General features: G+C 39.8%; 1 protein-coding gene across 12 annotated transcripts in view; it reads right to left on the minus strand.

The window, feature by feature from the left end:
- Nucleotides 1-16187, minus strand: part of NEDD4L (NEDD4 like E3 ubiquitin protein ligase) — a 362032-nt gene that overhangs the window by 169127 nt on the left and 176718 nt on the right. For 4 of the 12 annotated variants that reach the window (XM_089497151.1, XM_089497131.1, XM_089497145.1 and 1 more), the window contains exon 1: nucleotides 12561-13968. The exons of 5 other annotated variants lie outside the window; for them this stretch is intronic. In XM_089497151.1, the coding sequence (XP_089353277.1) occupies nucleotides 12561-13724 (1164 nt within the window). In that variant the 5' untranslated portion in view covers nucleotides 13725-13968. Of the gene's footprint in view, nucleotides 1-12560; nucleotides 13974-16187 lie in introns of those variants that run through there. 3 more of the 12 variants (XM_089497139.1, XM_089497122.1, XR_016277884.1) reach the window with 2 other exon arrangements.

Raw genomic sequence — 16187 nt, forward strand, 5'->3', positions numbered from 1 at the left:
ATAAATGATGTTTCCTCATCTGTCAGTGTCCACGGAAAAGTCCTAGTACATTATTTTCTAACCAGGAACTCTCCTATAACTCCTATCATATCCACACAAATATGCCCACTGAATGGAGGTGAGGATAGTTTTTGTCAAAAAGCTAACTTGCTGTTGTTGTTAAACCTTTTGTTGAGAATGAGAAAAAACAAGGTGCAACATCCATAGAAAATACAGCGATTTGTCTTTTTCTCCCTCTCTATCGCTTTTCTCATTGTGCATTAACCTTCAAAACAAAATACTCTCTATAAAATAAAAAATAGAATACCTATATACATTGCTGATAATATTCTTTAAAAATGGGTCCTATCTATTTTACAGTAAAATGACAGCTCATTAATTTAAATGATAGGCTCCTTATCACCATGACTACAGGGCTGAAACCAGGCATTCACAGCACAGCCCAAGTAACTGAAGCAAACAAGGGAACATGCAATGAGCAGTCTGGTTCGCAATGCTTCTCTGCCCACCCACCCCAACCCCACTGTATAGCAAAGAATACAAATGAGCACAAATGCCTTGTAATTTCCAGATCTTGGGAGTTAGGCACTACGATGACCTGTTACTTGGAATTAAATCTCCACCTTTTGTGTGTGCAGTAACTAAGGCATGGTGCAATTACATTATGAAGGTAAAGAGGGATAACTTCCTACCTTGTCCAGTATAACTGCAACTATTCTTTTCATAGGCTCTGTACATCCTTCCCACATCCTCTCAATGGCATGTCCAGATGGCCCAGAGCTCAATCCCAAAGTCTGGTGCAATTAGTCCAGATGATATCCAGCCAGTTCAGCACCAAACCCAAGGTATACCCCCCTTATTAACAGATTTTAAAAATCACTTTTTGCTATTAATCTTCCTGGAAGATCTGTTGTGATGATGGGCATCTGTTCATATGCATGTCCCACTGTGCAGCTCAGCACAGTGATGGTGAGTTGCTCACTCTGAGGTTAGGACAATGGTGGCCCACTCACTCTGACCTCAGAGCAAGCAACTTGCTCTTGTGGCACAGCAAGATGTGCATGTGATCAGCTTCCCCACATCAATAGCAATAGCATGAACATTTATATACTGCTTATATAAGCTAATTGCCCCCTACAAGCTCGGCACTCATTTTACCAACCTACAAAAGGATGGAAGGCTGAGTGGACATTAGATCCCTGCCTGGGATTAAACTCACAACATCACAATGAAGGGTCCCAGGTACTGGGGAAAGTTCATAGAATCATAGAGTTGGAAGAGACCAAAAGGGCCATCCAGTCCAACTCCCTGCCATGCAGGAACTCTCAATCAAAGCATAGTGAACAGATGGCCATCCAGCCTCTGTTTAAAGACTTCCAAGAAGGGAGACTCCACCACACTCTGAGGGAGGTTGTGGCAGTTCCAGGGCCAAAATACTCCAGGCTTCTCCTAGGGTACTCTGGCCAGTGCAGACACCACCATTGCCTGGTCTTATTACTTAGCTGTATTTTCTGCCAGAGGCCAGAAGCTTGTAGCATTCTGATATGTGTTTTGAACAACTAAAAAGGGGCTATTTTAGGCCTAGTACAGAACACCGTGAAACGGAGATCTGCAGGTGCCTGTTTTTACTCTGGATGGATGGTACAGCCTCCAAACCGCGCGCCGTCACTCCAGAGTAAAAAGAACCTGAAAAAAACGGGTTGTCTTTGTGCCGCCATTGTTACGTCGTGAGTGCGCCAATGGTGCACTCATGATGTAACTGGCACAATGCAACGTGCAGACGCAGCACCCGTGTATGCAGGATGCCGCCATTATTGCGCTGCCAGCATGTATTAGGGTTGGGGACCATGCGGTTGCCGCGCAGTCCCAAACCCTAAAATCAGTGCCAGCACAGCGCATTTGGGCCGTCTGTTTCGGCCCTTAGTTACTTTTGAATAATGAGGAAGTAAAGAGTTATTTTTTAAGTGTAATCACATTACACAGTAGTAACTGAATACTTTTGAGGGCCTCAGAACTGCAACTGCAACACTGACTTTTAAGAAGTAACTTTCCACATTCTAGCTATTTCTGTTCCTCTTGGATGTTGCTAGTGGGGAAATCTCTCAAATTTGTCTTTAATTCAAGACCACACTATCGGGCTCTTCCCTCCTATTGGTGTATAAAATCCCAGAATACACAATTGTGCAGGGTTGTGAAGGAAGAAAATCTCTCAAGGAATCAGTTATTGTGAAAGTTCACAATTTGCTTTGTTGCCTCAAAAGAAAATGGAAGCATCAGAAATCTTATTCTGATAGATTTAAACCAGTCCCAAACAGCAGGTGTGGGGCTTGAATTCAGAATGAAGACTGAAATCCTACTGAGAGATGGCATATCAGAACACTCCAGTGACATTACATTGGCAATTCTGTGCAGAAGTCGTAGAGGTGCCCAGAAGCAAGACAGGAAATCCTTGCATTCAGTTTGGAGCTTTCTACCCTTTGTTCTGTGCCTTCAAGTTGTTTCTGACATGGCGACTCTAAGGGACTATCACAGGGTTTTCTTAGCAAGATTTGTTCAGAGGGAGTTTGCCTTTGCTGCTGTCTCAGGCAGAGAGCATGTGAATTGCCTACGGTCATCCAGTGGGTTTCCATGGCTGAGCGAGGATTTGAACCCTGGTCTCCAGAGTCCTAGTCCACCACTCAAAGCACTATGCCATACTGGTCCTACCATACCCCAAAGCCAATCAGTGGGTGTTAAATTATAGGGAAGATGGATGACGGAGGATGCCATTGCACCTCCAGGAAAACCAGCTGTGTACAGAAGTACAGTGCGCCCTTACTTTACACAGGGGATCCGTTCCAGATTCCCTCGTGTAAAGCAAATACCGCGATTGCTTGAGCCCCATTTAAATAAAAGGGGATTGTGTGTGCTGCGGCCCTTCTCCCCATGCGGCTTTCAGCGTATGCTGAAAGCCACGTAAAGCACTGTACTAGATAGCTCCTTACATAAACTGAGGAAAGTATGGTCTTTAGGACAACCCAATAGAATTCTAGTCTAAATCTTTGCTTTGAAAAGTTATTTACCTCAAACCAGGACTGACTGTTCACTTTACTGAACTGTTGTATGCCTAGTCCTCATAACATAAACTGAAAGGTAAATAGGTTTATTTTATTCCACAATACCAGTGTCATTTGACACTGTTTTACAAGGAACGCCCAGGTAGCAACTCATTCCTGTTCATCTGACAGAAACACCACCTTTTCAAGTTTTCCCACAATCCAAGAGGCCCATCTTATATGAAAAACATATTAAAAGAAGTAAATGTATTGGTTTTGACCAATAAAGACCTCAAAAGTTTGGTGGTCCAAGATATTGGAAAGATAGCTTTTCTAATATGAGCCTATTAACAACCTAAAACCTTCAGCAAATGCTCCAAGAAAGTTAGGCTGATGAATACAGGAGTAAGGGCCTTTTCTATAGCATCATCATTGTGGAACTCCTTCTCAATGGAAATTCAAGATGCCTCCACTGCTGTTGACATACCAACATGGAAGTCTGAACAGTAATGTTTTTTGAGGTCTTTCAGCTTTTAAAAATGGGTTCAGTCTGATTTTTTTAAATAGCCGTGCATGTGCATACATACACACACACACATGCGCGCACACACACACAATTTTTAGAAAGACAGACAGACAGATATTGCTTTGAGGGAGGCAGTGGCCAGAAAGATATAAATAGTTTGAATTTTTTAAAACAAAGATATATGTTCCTAAACTTCCCATTTTTAAAAAGGGAAGAAAATATTCAGTTTAAAAAACTAAGGTTAAAAAATCAAGAGGACTGGCACAACAATATGCCACTCCCTACCCACACAAATAAAAAGAGAAGCAGAGATTAACAATGAAAAGAAAGCCACTCAGACATCTACCCTACGCCTGGAATACGTGATGTCCCTGCAGGGAGGGGAAATCTAGTCTTCCAATCTTGTGTCATCGTCTAGAGGTAAACTAGGACAGGCCGCCCGCTAAGCTATGCCTGTGATTGCAAAATTATTCTTGCAGAACTGCTGCTGGTGCTGCTAAGAACAGCCTGACACCACAAGCACTTCCCCAACACTTAGATCAAAATCCAGACAAAGCTTTTCTGGCCATAACCAGAAAAGTCTTGGCATGAAATTTAGTATCCTTTAGTACAACAGTTGGATATAATCAGGCAAGATGGGAGAAAGACATGAGTCACTTTGTGACTATGGCAGTTCTACATTCCAGTGCCCAGAAGGGGTCTGTGCCTTTGTCAGCAGTTCCTAAAGAATCCAAATCTTTGAATATTTTGTGTATGAAATTGATATTCTGTCAACAGAAAACACAGTAGTCCTTGCTTATACCAGTTGTCCACCATGTTCTTACATACTGATAGACCAGCATGCCAAGACACAGACACATGGCTCTCTAAAGGTGTGAAAAATACAATATAACTGAGGAGACAGGGGGAAGGTTATTAGCCTCCAAGTCTTGCACTTTAAATGTTAGGTCCCACGCTCTTGTTTTACTCCTCATTTTACGATAACCTGTAATGAAATACATCCTGCCTGCCTGAAAGCTCTTCGGACTAAAAGAGAAAATATTTGAAAGGTCATAAACACTCAGTGGCAGTAGGACTACAGACGCCCCACACAAATGTTTTCACTCTAAATAAATAAGGCTTGAAACAGCTGCTGCCTACAGACCAAATCCTAGGTCCGATATCAATCAAGTACACATGAACTAGCCAAACTGAAAGAGACTCAGACTTATTTTGTGCAAACCGCTTTCACAAAATGCACTCAGTTTTGGTTTAAGAACATATGCATTTCCCACCACAACCTAAAAAAGTGTTCCCAATAAAGCAGAGGGGACTCCAAAGTGAAGTGATCCTACTTTCTATTTAACAGCCACTTGAAATGGGATAGGATCACATGTAAGCTTCCTTGCACTGGTGTAATGCCATTAGTTTACTGGTACTGGACTTGAGAAGGATGCTGAAAGCTGCTCTGTGTTGGTACAAAGCAGCCCTCAGCCAGCCAAAGCGATGAAGGAAAATGCCAAAAGTGGATAGGAGAGGGACCATGGGTAGGGGATGATACAAGCCCAGTCCTTGGCATCCCTTTCACCATCTGTAGTTGGAGATAACTACACAGAAAACAAATGATGAAATCAGAAAATACAAATTACTTACAAAGTCAACTTCATGGCTAAAAAAATTTCATATGGCAACTTAACAGTGTTAAAAATTATTGTTAGTAGAAATATAGTTTACAACATTTCATATGTACAATGATGGCATTATTGAGACATATAGACAGACAGGCAGGCAGATGACCCTTTTCAAAACTCTGTGCCTTACCAAAAAGAAATAATGAACTGGTTTGTTTAGGATATAGCCAAAATCAAACCTCTGAGTTAGATAATGACAAGTTTGAGTTTTCAGGGGTTTTTGCTTGGTTTTGTACATTCAAACGGCAAATCAAACATTGAACTCACAACCAAGGAGAGGGATATGATGCGCCTACTTTTACAATTTCCAGACCCTTCCTCCAATCCCTCTCAAAACAACAATGCAACCTACCTGACTCTAACACTATCATATCTCTTTTCTATATTTCCCCTACAAGCATCCTTAAAAACCATCTTTGTCTAAAGAAGAAACCTTTTGAAAATGTGCTTGCTTAATTTTGTGCCTTTTTGGTTGGCCTAATAAAGGTTTTACTGCAATATGGGCTTTGGAATTTATTTTATGGTATTTGATAGTAAAGCCAGCTTTCGTTGCAAAATATATTTTGAAATCTATTCCTATTTCCTTCTTGAAAATTGTATTTTTGTGACAGAACCTACTACAATTGGCAAAAGTTTCTGGCTGACAAAAAGACTGCTGATGTGATCCAGCAGGTTTCTTAGGTTATGATAATATGGATGTTATAATTTACGATAACATAAATGTTGGATCTTATTTTGCCAGAGTTAATAGTGATTTCAGAATTATGAGGCCCATACTATAGTGAGAACATGCCATTTTATTTTGTTAAGTGAACACATTTGATAGTATAACTGCAGAATCAAAGTAGCAAACAGTCCACAAACTATGTAGCCCACACAACTTCAAAATCCTCTCTCAAATGTCCCATCATCCACATATTTGTCTACCTATGATTTCAAACTATTATGTTTCTGAGATAGTTGTGGGTAAACCATTCCAAAATTTCATATCATGATTACTAACAAGACATGATAATAATAACAGAAAATTTTGCTTCAATTTTCAAGATATTTTTTTCAACTCTTTAGATCAGCGTTGGTTAATAGTCAATTAATAATGACAAATTGTGCTTGTGGCTTGTGGCTGTCCTTAGAATAAATAGCAAAAGTGAGTGTATATTCTGCAGCATTTACACAACACCACAGAAAATAACAGAAAAATCCTCCATTGGTCCACTTCAGATATAATTTTGAATTCTAGTTTCTTGTTATGAGAACATTCGGTAGGCTCTTACATTCTGCATTCCTCGGCCCTCCTACTCTGCATCCGTCTTTGATTAACTGTCATTAGTTAACCAACCAAGATCCAAAGCTATGGTCTAAAATAATTCCAGTTAGATTAATCCAGCTTTTCCTTTACTTCTACCATATCATACAAAATATAAAAAAATTGAAGGGGACAACTAAAAATGGAAATGTTCAGTCTTGTTACTGCACACGAGAAGGAAGAGGAGCAGTACTTAACAAAGTTACTTTTGGACTAAAATTTCCAAAATCTCCCAGACATACTAAGTAAGAGATTCTGAAAATTGTGGTCCAAAAAGAATTTTTCTTCCAAGGTCTGATGAGGGAGCATGCATGATGCGCTACAGCTCATTCCAGTTCAGGACTGTGACTGAACTGGGCTTCTGTTTACAAATTGCCTCTTAGCCTTGGAATATGCAAAGCACATACCTCTAAAATTAAGCATATCTAGTGGAGAATTTCAATTTGTAAAGATACTGTTTTCCCCGTGCCCACAAAACTAGACTGAAAAAAATACAACAACCAGCTATTCCAATGAGGAATAACTGTTTAGATGAGTATCTTAACAATGTTTATAGCATCAATCAAAACTTCTGTTTACATACAATGAATGATGTAAATCTGCTCTGTCCGTATCTAACATTTCACTGTGACGTTGATCGCTCTAGATTTGGTAATACCTTGACCCTGACTTAGCAATAGCAATAAAATACCATCTATCAGTGAACTAAGCACTCCCTAAGCAGTTTACAATGTGTAAACTAACTGCTGCCAACAAGCTAGGTACTCATTTTAGTGACCTATGGAAGGATGCAAGGCTGAGTGGACCTTGGAGCCCCCTGAGATTGAACTCATAACCTTGTGGCTTGCAGTACAGGCATTTAACCACTGTACCACCAGGACATTTCCATTGTACATTTGGGGGTTATTTATATTATTTCCTCTATGTATCGACTGTCTTTTCTGATCTTAATTTTCCCCAGGCTCTGCCTTTTTGTTTTTGTTGTTTTTGCCAACTAAGCATGGTGGTTTAAAATTGTAAAATACTAAAATATTACAAAATTGTGTACATTTGTATAAACCTGGTAACAGCATTAGCCCATTGTATTATGAAAATAAAAAGTACCACCTTCCTTCAAATTATTCTAATATGAGAAGAAATGTAATTGTAATACCAACAGAAAGGGCTACTAGTTTAGAAAATATTTTCTTTCTGGTTGCTGCTTGTGCAACTAGGTGAGCAATGCCTGCCATGAAAATGAACGGGAATAAAAAGATGGAAGTGAGCCAGTTTACAAGCAAAATCTTGTCTGATTTTTTTAAAAAATAAAAGCAAAATATGCATGAGGAGCAGACCACAAAAACTGCACAATTGTAAATATGTAGACATTTAGACGTGCTACTAGCCCAACAGGTGACTTGATTCCCATTTTGGGGGAAAGCAGGATATAAATCTCTTAAATGAATAAACAGAACTGAGAGCAATACAAGATCAAGGGCCCTTTTCACACTAACATAATTATAGCACTTTCGTTTCACTTTAATTGCCCTGGCTGCATCCTGTGTGAAAACTTGGATTTTGGTGTTCAGTGATGTCCCAGAATTGTCTGGCTGACAATTCTAAATGTTGTTGTTGTTGTGTCTTCAAGTCATTTCTGACTGATGGTGACTCTAAGACAAATCTATCACAGGGTTTTGGGGGACTGGGAGTGTGTGACTCACTCAAGGTCCCAGGTTGGTTTCCATGGCTGACTACCAGGTAAATGTACCCTGATCTCCAGGGCTGTAGTCCAACACTCAAATCTGCATGCCACACCTTGCCATAAACTGCCAATCTCAGGATTGCATGGCAGTTAAAATAGAATCATAATGTTTTAATTGTGTAATGTGAAAGGGCACCAGATTCAAGTGGAACACTCCAATACACAGATATGAGAACCTGATGTGCACACATGCAGCCCAATCACATGGATTCAAGTGTACATGGAATATTGCTTCACACATAGTGCTTGTGTATATAATTACATTCATTTCAGCAGCAGGTGCATGGGCTTGGACTATGCACTGTAACATCTTCCTGGAACTATACCCAACACCATAAGAAATAGGAAAGTGCATATATGCAGGCAGACAACTCTGTGTGCATATTTCAGCCTTATTTTATGTATACCAACTGCCAAAGTGTCTCAACTTCTATCTAATATTGAAAATTACCTTCTAATGATAATTGTTTGGCGAGCACAACTTTTACAAAAATGGTCTGTGGACCCAAAATGACACACAGCTTCAAGTGTTACATTTTAAATGGTCATGAATCCCCATTCAACACAAGGAAAGATACAAATGGTGACATGGGTAAATAAAGGGTCCCAGAACAAAACCATATTTGTGACATGAGAAGAAAGGCACTCAAGTATGCTTTCATGGAGTTGTTTTCAAGAACTTGAATTAGCATTTTTCCCTCTAAAATAAAAAACACCCCCAAACAAACAGGGATGTTTCTGCATGCTGTACTACTAGTACTTCTCTGTTTTGCTTACTTGCATTCTTACAGAAAATAATACATATTGGCATTGACGTCTCCTTCCATGGATCAGTTTTTAATTTAAAAGCCTTATCCTTGCACATTACCCTTGTCGAACAGGCAAAATTCAATTATTTCTTGGAATTCCTTTTATGTCCTTAACAATTTTGTTTATAGAAAGAAAAATGGCAACTCGCTTAAATTCAGAGACACTGTTTACTACTCTGCTTTTGTGTAAGTTCTTTTAGCATCCTGAGCTCTTATAAAGAAGGGTATATGGTGCATGAGAGCCAGCATGGTATAGTAGTCTGTGTATTGGACTATGACTCTGGAAGCCAGGGTTTGATTCCTGGCTGGCCATGAAAGCCACTGGGTGACACTGGGAAACTCACAGTCCCTCAGTCTCAGGGAAAGGCAATTGCAAACTTCCTCTAAATAAATCTCACCAAGAAAAACATGCGATAGATTCGCCTCAGGGCCACTATAAGCCAGAAACAAGTTGAAGGCACACAACACACACACACGTGGTGTATAAATCAATCAATTAAGCAAACAAATGAACTGTACAGGCAAGTGTAACAGAAAACAAACAGTAAACCTGTAGCCCTTCATATTTTGCTGGTCTACAACTTCTGTCATCTGTAACCAGCAGTATGGTGTCTGGGGCTGTTAGGAATTGAAAGTCCATCAGTATCTGGAGGGCTACAAGTCTTCTACCTGTACCACCACGCCAATGTGAAACATATCTGATCTCATATGATTTCAGAGGCTAATCAGGGCCAGGGCCAGTTAGTATGAAGATAAAAGACTGTCATGGACCTCCAGGCAGGGCTAGGAAAGAATCCTGCCTAAAATGCTAAAAAACAGCTGCCAATGAGAGTTGATGTAACTGTACTAGATGGACCAATCGTTGTGTATATGGCCTAGTCCTGTTCTATCCCTTTCCCAGAAAGAATCCATTATATCTCTACTTTTTAAACAAACAAATAAACAACCTTGCAATGGGAAGCACACTAGAAATTAGATTTTGCCCCTAAAGACTCAATAATGAAATTATTGAGAATAATGATTCCCAAGAGAGGTGTCATCTACCATTCCATTGCAATATCTCAGTGTTTTTTTAAACCAGTCACTGTTGTTTCTCCTCAGGTTGTTTCTGACTTATATATAGCAACCTTGTCTGTTTCACGTGGATTTATTCTATTATTTGCTATGTATCATGTTTAAATAATCAAATACTACATGTGATAGCATTTATTTAATATTTATATTATGAAGAAATATCACAATAAAATGTCTAAAGAAGTACAAATTGTTTTTGTTTTAATACTTAAGCTATAACTACATTTAATAAATTAATATTCCCCTGAAATTAGGATGGATGTACAGCACAACACTAGATGCTGACAACAGATTTTAATTAATACTTCAGAATACTTACTCTACTTCTAATTATAAACTAGGCATTTATAATAAATCCAAAAATTGTCCCTCCTAGTCCTCTAGTTGCCTCTTTCTACTCTTATTCTATCTTGAGCTCTACATAGGACATGCACAGCCATTTAATTCAATGCCTTAGCTTTCCTTGAGTGCTCAGTATAGGGGGAAATATACATCCAACCATTGTTGACAGTACTGAAAATATACAAGACTGTTAAATAATGTTGCAGAAGAGCTGGCTTATTTACTTTCTTAATGTGAATTAGTGCTCAATAAAAGACACACACACACACCACACTCCAGTTTGCATAAGAGTTCACAAGACATCTGGGCCCTTATCTTTTGTCTCCTTCAGTCACCTTCAGTGACACCTAATATTTACATATGCATTTACTTTACACCTCAGCTTTAGTGAGCCCCAGAAAAAAATCATTTTAGTACAGAAACTTCAGAACAAGAGCCTTTATGACTTTAAAAACTTCACCACCAGAAATTCAGAGAACAAAATGACCTCAAGCAATTTAATGCCATTTCAATATGTCCACAATAAAACCAGGGGGATGTAGTAAGGAGAGTAAAACCTCAGCAAAATTAAACCAAGTAAACATTTGCTGGAATTTATGTGTTTTCTCTTTTCTCTCAATCTGGAAATTTTAGAAAGATTTTTTCCCCCTACACTAATAGCAACAATATTATTTTAAAAGGAAAATAAAGATGTCATCATAAACTTGATTCCTTTATTTGGGATCCATTTGGTGCTAGGTGTCTATGATCAGCGTGATATGTACATGCTAAGACATTAAATTGGGATAGAATAAAATTCTTGCTATTAATCACAATGTCTTCCCACTATTAGATGTTGCCTCCCTGTGTTGAACTGCGCTGCAATGATATGCCATGTTCACACAGTCACAGAAGCCATAAGGGCCAAAAAATATCTCTTTTGTTTGTTTTCTCATAGAGCTGGAAAATTTAAGAGGCTAATGGCACTCGAGCAACAATGAAACACACAATTTTTAAAAACTTGTCATGTTCTGTATATCTTTCCATGGAAAAACTCCACTTCTGTTTGTAGCATATGTAATAATCATAATAATAAAGATTTATTTATAGCCCGCCCAATCACGAAGAATCCGGGCGGGTTACAACAATAAAATACATCAATTACAATACAGTTAAAAATCAAACTCTTGACCTACCGCCCCCCCATACCCTGTACTAAAACAGAATTAAACAATAATAGTATAAAAAACATTAAAAACATTAAAAGCATTAAAAAAAAGGCAGAAACATAGGCGGGGAAGAATAGACAAATGAGGGGACAACACCTCTATATCTGGGGAGGGTAACTAAGTTGGAATTTATAAAAAGAATTTATCCTATCCCAAAACTGCATAGTGTTTCATTTGTTAGGGTTAATGGCTGAAATAATAAAACCAAAATTGAAATTAATAAATCAAAATGTTTGGGATTTCAAGACCACTTCTTTCATATTTAGAATCAGACAGCAACAAATACAAAGCAAACAAATGGTTTCCATTAAAAGTACCTACTTAAGCCATTAAAACTGTTGTAAGCTCTGATACTTTTGAACAGCTTTTGATCCTTAGCTCTTAATGTGGTATTGGATGCTTATTCAGCCCTGTATAGTGAGTGTGAGATCGATTAGATAGATAGATAGATAGATAGATAGATAGATAGATAGACAGAGATCATAATGAAAAAGCCCAAGATTTTACAAAATGAGCAGTTTTTCTATGCAGTGGCTTACAGATTTTATGTAAAAAAAAAAACCCACACAATACAATTGTATTTAGATGACGTAACACTGAATTAAGTAACTCATGAGTCACCAGGAGACCTCAAAACATTGCACTGGCAGTAGTCATAACTGAAAGCTACTTTAGTCTAACAAAACAAAGATGCTCTGAGATTGTTCTGAAGGAATGCAGCTCTTTCTAACATTGTTAGAATGTGAAGTTTCACAATTATGCAAGCCACACAAACCATCTCAATTTCTGTTCCCCCTCCCTTCCTACTCTGGACAACCTTGTTGCCAATTTAGTATTGTTTCTACTTACTGATGAATTAGCCCCAACAGGAACAGAACCAGTTAGATCCACCTGTCCAGAACCTTGACCTTTCTCATTAATCCCACGAGTTACAAGAATTCTGAAGTGCTGCTGCCTTGAGTTTTGATCTGGGAGGATTTTAAACATGCATCCTTGCCCTGGAGAAACCCGCTCCACTGAATTGCTTCTGCATTTTTCAGAGCCATTCCTGCTATTTCCGTGAAGTGTTGAATTCACACCATCGTCCTCCACGGGGCTGATGCGTTCTGGCTGTGGATGAACTGGATATGAGGTACTCCTCTCCAGACGTATCCGTGGATACCTGACCAACCTATCCCCTTTCGTTCCCGTAAAGCCAAAATTGTAATCTGTCCCTGTACTGTTCACCTGAGGCTGCTGCAATTGGAAAACAAAGAATTTCTTTCCTGAATTGGCTGTGCCCTCTGGCAAATGTTGCAAAGACCAGCGTCTCGGTTCTGAGCCTGAGCCATTATTCGGAGCCTCTGAGTCAAATGGCATCAGTGTAACATGAGGCATGTCCACACTTGAAGCCCGATGCTGAATCCTTACCCCACCAATGTTTAATCCCAATGCGGTTTTGTTTCCTTCATCATCCTGTCCAGTGGCTCCACCACTGTCATTCCAGTTATTGGAAGGGATGGTACAAAATATCCTGTGATTAGCAGGCCCTTCATTAACCTCTGGGCTCTCTGCTTCCCTGGGTGGCGAATTCTCTGGGGTGACCTGTTGACTGTTTGGAGAAGAATGGCTTTTATCAAGAGATGTGTAATGCTCCCCAAAATCTGAAAAGTTACACGTCTCATCTGGGGAGGATTCTGTGCCCCCACATTCATCAGCATGCCCATTTACAGCTTTGCGCTGGAGGGAAATCTGCATTGATGAGCTCCTCGTGGGCCGTGTATCAATACTGTTGAGGAGCTGAGGAATAAACATGGAGGTGCTCCTTTTCAAGGACCCTGCTTCCCGCAAATCGCCGCTGCCATCCCCGCACTCTGTCCTGCGCCTGGAGAAAGGATGAGGCCCGTTTCTTCTTGGCAAAGTGTGGCATGCCATGAAAAAGTCATCATCTTCTCTCTCACGGTCGAGGATCTCTGACTCGGGAGCGGTGTTGCTTCGTCCAGAGCCAAAATGAAACCGCAGCCGATGGGCCATAGTTTCAGGAGAAAAGAGAGTGGGGGAGACAGCAACGAGTCCAGGCACTGCCAGAAGTTAAGAACTAAAGACATAAACTCCAAGAAAAAGTGTCCCATCTGCCAAACTGTTAGCACTGCTGTACTGATAGCGACAGGCAGCAGAAATAGCCCAAGTGGCAAGCGGCATTCCAGGCATGATTGGATAAGAGCAATCAGTGCTCCTCCAAACTGTGACATAGGGTAGGATGGCTGGCATCACATGACCCATTTCCCCCTCTCCAGTGCAAGCTACTATTTTTTTTCCTCTTTAATACCAGCAAGAGCCTGAAACAGCACCTTCACAGCTGCTCCTTTTCCATCAGAAAGGAGCGGCCCCAGCGGGAGATCTCTCACAGCTGACTAAAGCAGCAAACACACTCGACTCTGCTATAAATCTAAACTACATCTTATTCATGGAACATTTCTGTACTAAGCCAGAAAAGGAAAAAGAGGGAGGGGGGAAGGGAGGGAGAAACCACACACACACACACACACACACACAATCCCTGCCTCCATGAAAAATCAATCCACTCTTTATTTTGCATTGAAATTCGCCTGCAAATTGAGAATCACTATGGGGGAAAAAATGGCTGGATGAAGGCGCACAGAGAGAAACAGAGATTTCGTTTGTTCAAAGTTGGCTGTGTATCCTACAGACTACTGGAGATATTTATCAGGGAATGGCTAGGAACTAGGTCTTTCCCTTTGTGCTTGAAGTGATTTAAACAGCAATATGTTCACTGTAGCAACAGACACAGATATCATATTGCCCCCATAAACAGGATATAATAACCTGCTTTGGCTATACAAAGACCTTTATGGGAATGAGAAAAAAAAAACTGAAAAGAAAGCTTACATGCAAAATTCAAGAAGCAGCCAGTAGCAATCAACCGTCTCTCTTTTCCAGTTTTTAAGAGGTTGAGAAAGCAAGTAAAATCTGGAACAGGGGCATGCATGGAGGGCTGCATGAATCTGACTTAAACACTATACAGAAACGCTGCCCAATGCTGGCAAGCATCCACTGAGAAAGTTTAGCAATATTAGTAGCTTAGGTTGCCAACACGGAATAGAGCTCTGCTTTATTAGGAGCCAAAAAAGCGTCAGAAGAACAAACAGGCAGACTGAAACCAAAAATTAAACAATGTCCGAATTCGGCTGTGCTCTGGATGGTAGTTTAGATAATGGGGAGGGGAGGTATAGCTGAGGTATAATCTCAGAATGCTCCTTCAAACATGAATTTGGAAGAAGGGCAATGAAAACAAACAGTATTGTCAAGGCAAACAAAAAGAACTGGCTTTATAAAATGAAATTTCATAGCTAAAGCTAAAGGGGAAAAAACTTATACAGGTGTTGAGTGTGAGCCATGTCCTAGACATTTAAGCCTTAGTTTTCTAACAGGTTGTTTTTAAACAGAGAAATAAAACAGTCCAGATAACAAGGGGGAAATGGAAACAGCACTGAAAGCCAAAGGCTGGTACAATCCTCTATTGTGGGAAACCTATTATTATTTGTTACAGAATTATAATAAAGCAGTATTGGAAGTAGTCTGGAGGAACTATGAGACTCCTCCAACAATTTCCAGATACAGTGGCCTAGTTCCATGTCATATTAACAACCAAACAGTTAGATTAACACTGAAACAATCAAAGGAAAGAGAACGTGCAGTCCATTAGGGCTGGAGTTTGATGTATAAACCTACATACCCAACCACACAAGAGCTCACTCATTTTCAAGGACTTCAATATTCTCTTCAATGAAAGGATAGCAAAGTATATATCACAGAGCAACTATATCTTGAAAATCTCTATTTTGAAGCTGGAGGATTCTGAGAGTCATAATCCATAACATTTCCAAATTGTGGCATGTTCTACTCAGGCTCTGGACACCATAAATCTTGTTGCTGTGTGCCTTCAATTCATATCTGACTTATGGTTCCCTAATTCATGGCAGAATTTGTTCAGAGGGAGATTGCCCTTGCCCTCTTCTGAGGATGAGAGTGTGTGACTTGTCCAAGATCACCCAGGTGATTCCCATGGCCAAGCAGGGATTCAAACCCAGTGTCCTAGTCCAATACTCAAACCACTATACCACATTGACTCTGAACATAAATCTAGCCAGCCATTTCCCCCATCATTAATAATGCCACCTATATCTCTGGAAAGGGAGGGTAACACATTGGTGAGAGGTCATTTGAGGTAAGAAGTGGGCAGAGAAGAGATTAAGTATCTATTTCCTTCCATCATTTCAAATGTGTTTTTATTTTATTTAAATCAAATGTGTCTGGGGCTTTTTCTTACTTGCTAAATGCGTATTAATTTACTCAGTCAATGTCATGTTTTAGATGCCTCCTTTCTACCAAAACAGGTCTTTGTGGCAGCTTACAACCAAGAGTTTAGTTTAAAATAAAAGACATACAAACCAATAGCAGCCATTTCACAACCAA

This window comes from Sceloporus occidentalis, unplaced genomic scaffold (genome assembly GCF_023333645.1).
Source record: "Sceloporus occidentalis isolate IW3139 unplaced genomic scaffold, rSceOcc1.0.p SCAF_1, whole genome shotgun sequence".
NCBI classification, from domain to species: Eukaryota; Metazoa; Chordata; class Lepidosauria; order Squamata; family Phrynosomatidae; genus Sceloporus; species Sceloporus occidentalis.